This window comes from Teleopsis dalmanni, chromosome 1 (genome assembly GCF_002237135.1).
Source record: "Teleopsis dalmanni isolate 2A chromosome 1, ASM223713v2, whole genome shotgun sequence".
NCBI classification, from domain to species: Eukaryota; Metazoa; Arthropoda; class Insecta; order Diptera; family Diopsidae; genus Teleopsis; species Teleopsis dalmanni.
In genome coordinates, this window is record NC_051846.1 from 234,902,793 (window position 1) to 234,905,585 (window position 2,793).

At 38.0% G+C, this 2,793-nt stretch overlaps 1 protein-coding gene across 1 annotated transcript; it reads right to left on the reverse strand.

Annotated features, from left to right (window-relative positions):
• Window positions 1–973: 973 nt before the first annotated feature.
• LOC119667746 lies at window positions 974–2,782 on the reverse strand. The gene has a single exon (XM_038077054.1). It carries the CDS (start codon window positions 2,780–2,782, stop codon window positions 974–976), a length of 1,809 nt encoding a protein of 602 aa, XP_037932982.1.
• Window positions 2,783–2,793: the final 11 nt, after the last annotated feature.

Consider the following 2,793-nt stretch of genomic DNA (forward strand, 5'->3'; position numbering starts at 1 on the left):
CAGAAATAATGATTTTGATGTGAGAAATGAAGAACTTGGAAGACCGCCAAAAAAGTTTGAAGACGCCGAATTGCAAACGATATTGGATGGAGATGACACTTTGGGTCAAAAGCAAATGGCAGAAATGTTAAATGTTGCACAACAAACAATATCTGACCGTTTAAAAGCTATGGGAAAGATCCAAAAGTGTGGAAAATGGGTGCGATATGAATTGAATGAAAGAAAGATGGAAAACCGAAAAAACACTTGTGAAATTTTGCTTCAAAGACACGAAAAAAAATCGGTTTTGCATCGGATTGTTACTGGCGATGAAAAATGGATTTATTTTAAGAATCCTAAACAGAAAAAATCATGGGTTAATCCGGGACAACCATCAACATCGACTGCAAAACCAGATCGATTCGGCAAGAAGACAATGCTGTGTGTTTGGTGGGACCAGAAAGGTGTGGTGTACCACGAGCTCCTAAAACCTGGTGAAACCGTCAATGCTGGTCGCTATGAACAACAAATGATAAATTTGAACCATGCATTGCTCGAGAAACGACCAGAATGGGCCAGAAGACACGGTAAGGTAATTGTTGGAGATTGTTGGTCGCACAGCACGAATCTGCAGACCACCAAAGCACCAAACCAAGTTCGATAAATTTCAAATAATAATTTATTTGCACAACGAATAATTTAGTTCGATAAACTTCAAATAATAATTTATTTGCACAACAAATAATTTAGTTCAATATTAATTCAACGTAATAATTTATTTATTGAATAATACAAGCAACTATGTATAACAAATACAAAGAGAAAAACAACCGCCACCGATTTGACATCTGATCATGCTGCGATCTTAAGCACAACTACTCTCCAAGCGAAATTGCAAAAAGTACAAGAGCGCATTACGAGCGCGATGCGCTCTGTTGATTCTCTTGATTTCCTACAACATGCTCCGCCCGTTGAAAGGACCCTTTCAAAACGTTTAATCGATAGGGAGTGGTGCAATTTTGTGGATAGGCCGCCGAAGCACACCCTGGTTAGTGCGAATATCTACTACGCGAATTCTTCCATCTTTACCTGTTATAGTTTCCACAATCCTGCCCAGTTGCCAGTGTTGTGAAGGAAGATTGTCATTGTGAATAATTACCAAACGACCAACAGTGATATTAGTTTCAGGTTTAAGCCATTTAGATCTAAGCTGCAAAGTGTGTAAATAGTCACGCCGCCACATTTCCCAAAATTGCTGTTTTAAGTACGTAACACGTTGCCAACGAGATAAATATGATATGTTGCTTATTGTATAATTCCTTTCAGGAATTGTAATTAACGAAGAGCCTATTAATAAGTGTGCAGGCGTTAAAGCCTCACCATCGTTCGGATCGTCTGATAATGGAATTATCGGCCGGGAATTTAAAATCGCTTCAGCTTCAATAATCACGGTTTGTAATTCTTCGTAAGTTAGGCTAGATTGTGCCAAATTTTTTAATAATAATGTTTTGAGAGATTTCACCGACGCCTCCCAAAGTCCACCAAAATGAGGTGCTCTTGGCGGAATGAACTTAAACTCAAATCCAGTATTGTTGCTGTACTCTTGCATTTCTCTAAGCCCTTGCTGACTGAAAAATTGTTCTTTAAATTTATTTAGTAGTGTCTGCGCGCCAGTGAAATTTGTTGCATTGTCACAATAAATGCGCTGCGGCAGTCCACGACGTGATATGAATCTTTTTAGGCCTAGAATGAAATTATTAGTGGATAAATCTGATATTAATTCAGTGTGAACTGCTTTTGATGAAAAGCAGACAAAAATTGCAATATAAGTTTTATATGGAACTTTACTACGAATACGATATGTGGTATAAAATGGTCCACATAAATCAACTCCTGATATTAGAAATGGTCGGTTTGCAACTAATCGATCAGCTGGCAGCGAACCCATGATTTGTTGTAACAGCTTCGGTTTATAGTGGAAACAGTGAACGCAGTTACGCACTACCTTTCGAGCTACTTCCCGAGCATTAATTATCCATACTTGAGAGCGTATTAGACTAATTAAAACCTTAGGACCAACGTGCATGTGTTTACGATGTAAGTATTCCACAAAAATTTGAGCAAACCGATGATCACGTGGCAATAAAGCTGGAAATTTTGCATCAAAGCCTATTGGTGCATTGGTCAATCGTCCTCCTACTCGAATTATATTAAATGTTCCGCTTGTAGTGACCGTTTTATCCAAAAAGAGGTTTAGTTTTTGCAAGTCTGGATTCAAGATTTTACCCGATTGAAGTGATAATATTACACTGCGATATGTACAATGTTGAAGGTGTGATATAATACGCCAAAATGATTCTTGAAATTCACGCACTGTAATTGGACTCACGTCGTATACGGTTTGATTTTTGTTTATTGGTACTTTGTTAAAGACTCGAAAGATATATGATATTATTCGAACAATACGACGAAATGAGGAAAAATCGTCAATAATTTTATTGAATATATGTTCATCGATACCATTGTTGCTACATTTCAAGACTGTAGGTTTTCGTTGTTCAAGGTCCTTTGCGAGAAATTCAGTTTTTGATGTTTCTTTTGGCCATTCTGCTAATTGAAGCGACAAAAACTTTGGTCCACAAAACCAAATCGAATCCTTCAGCTCGCTTGCTCGACAGCCTCGAGATACTATATCAGCTGGGTTTTGCTTACTTGGGACGTGACTCCACCTAATGCCACGCGAATAGTCCTGCAGTTCAGAAACACGGTTAGCTACAAAACAATTTAAAGTTGACGAATGCATCTTCATCCAAT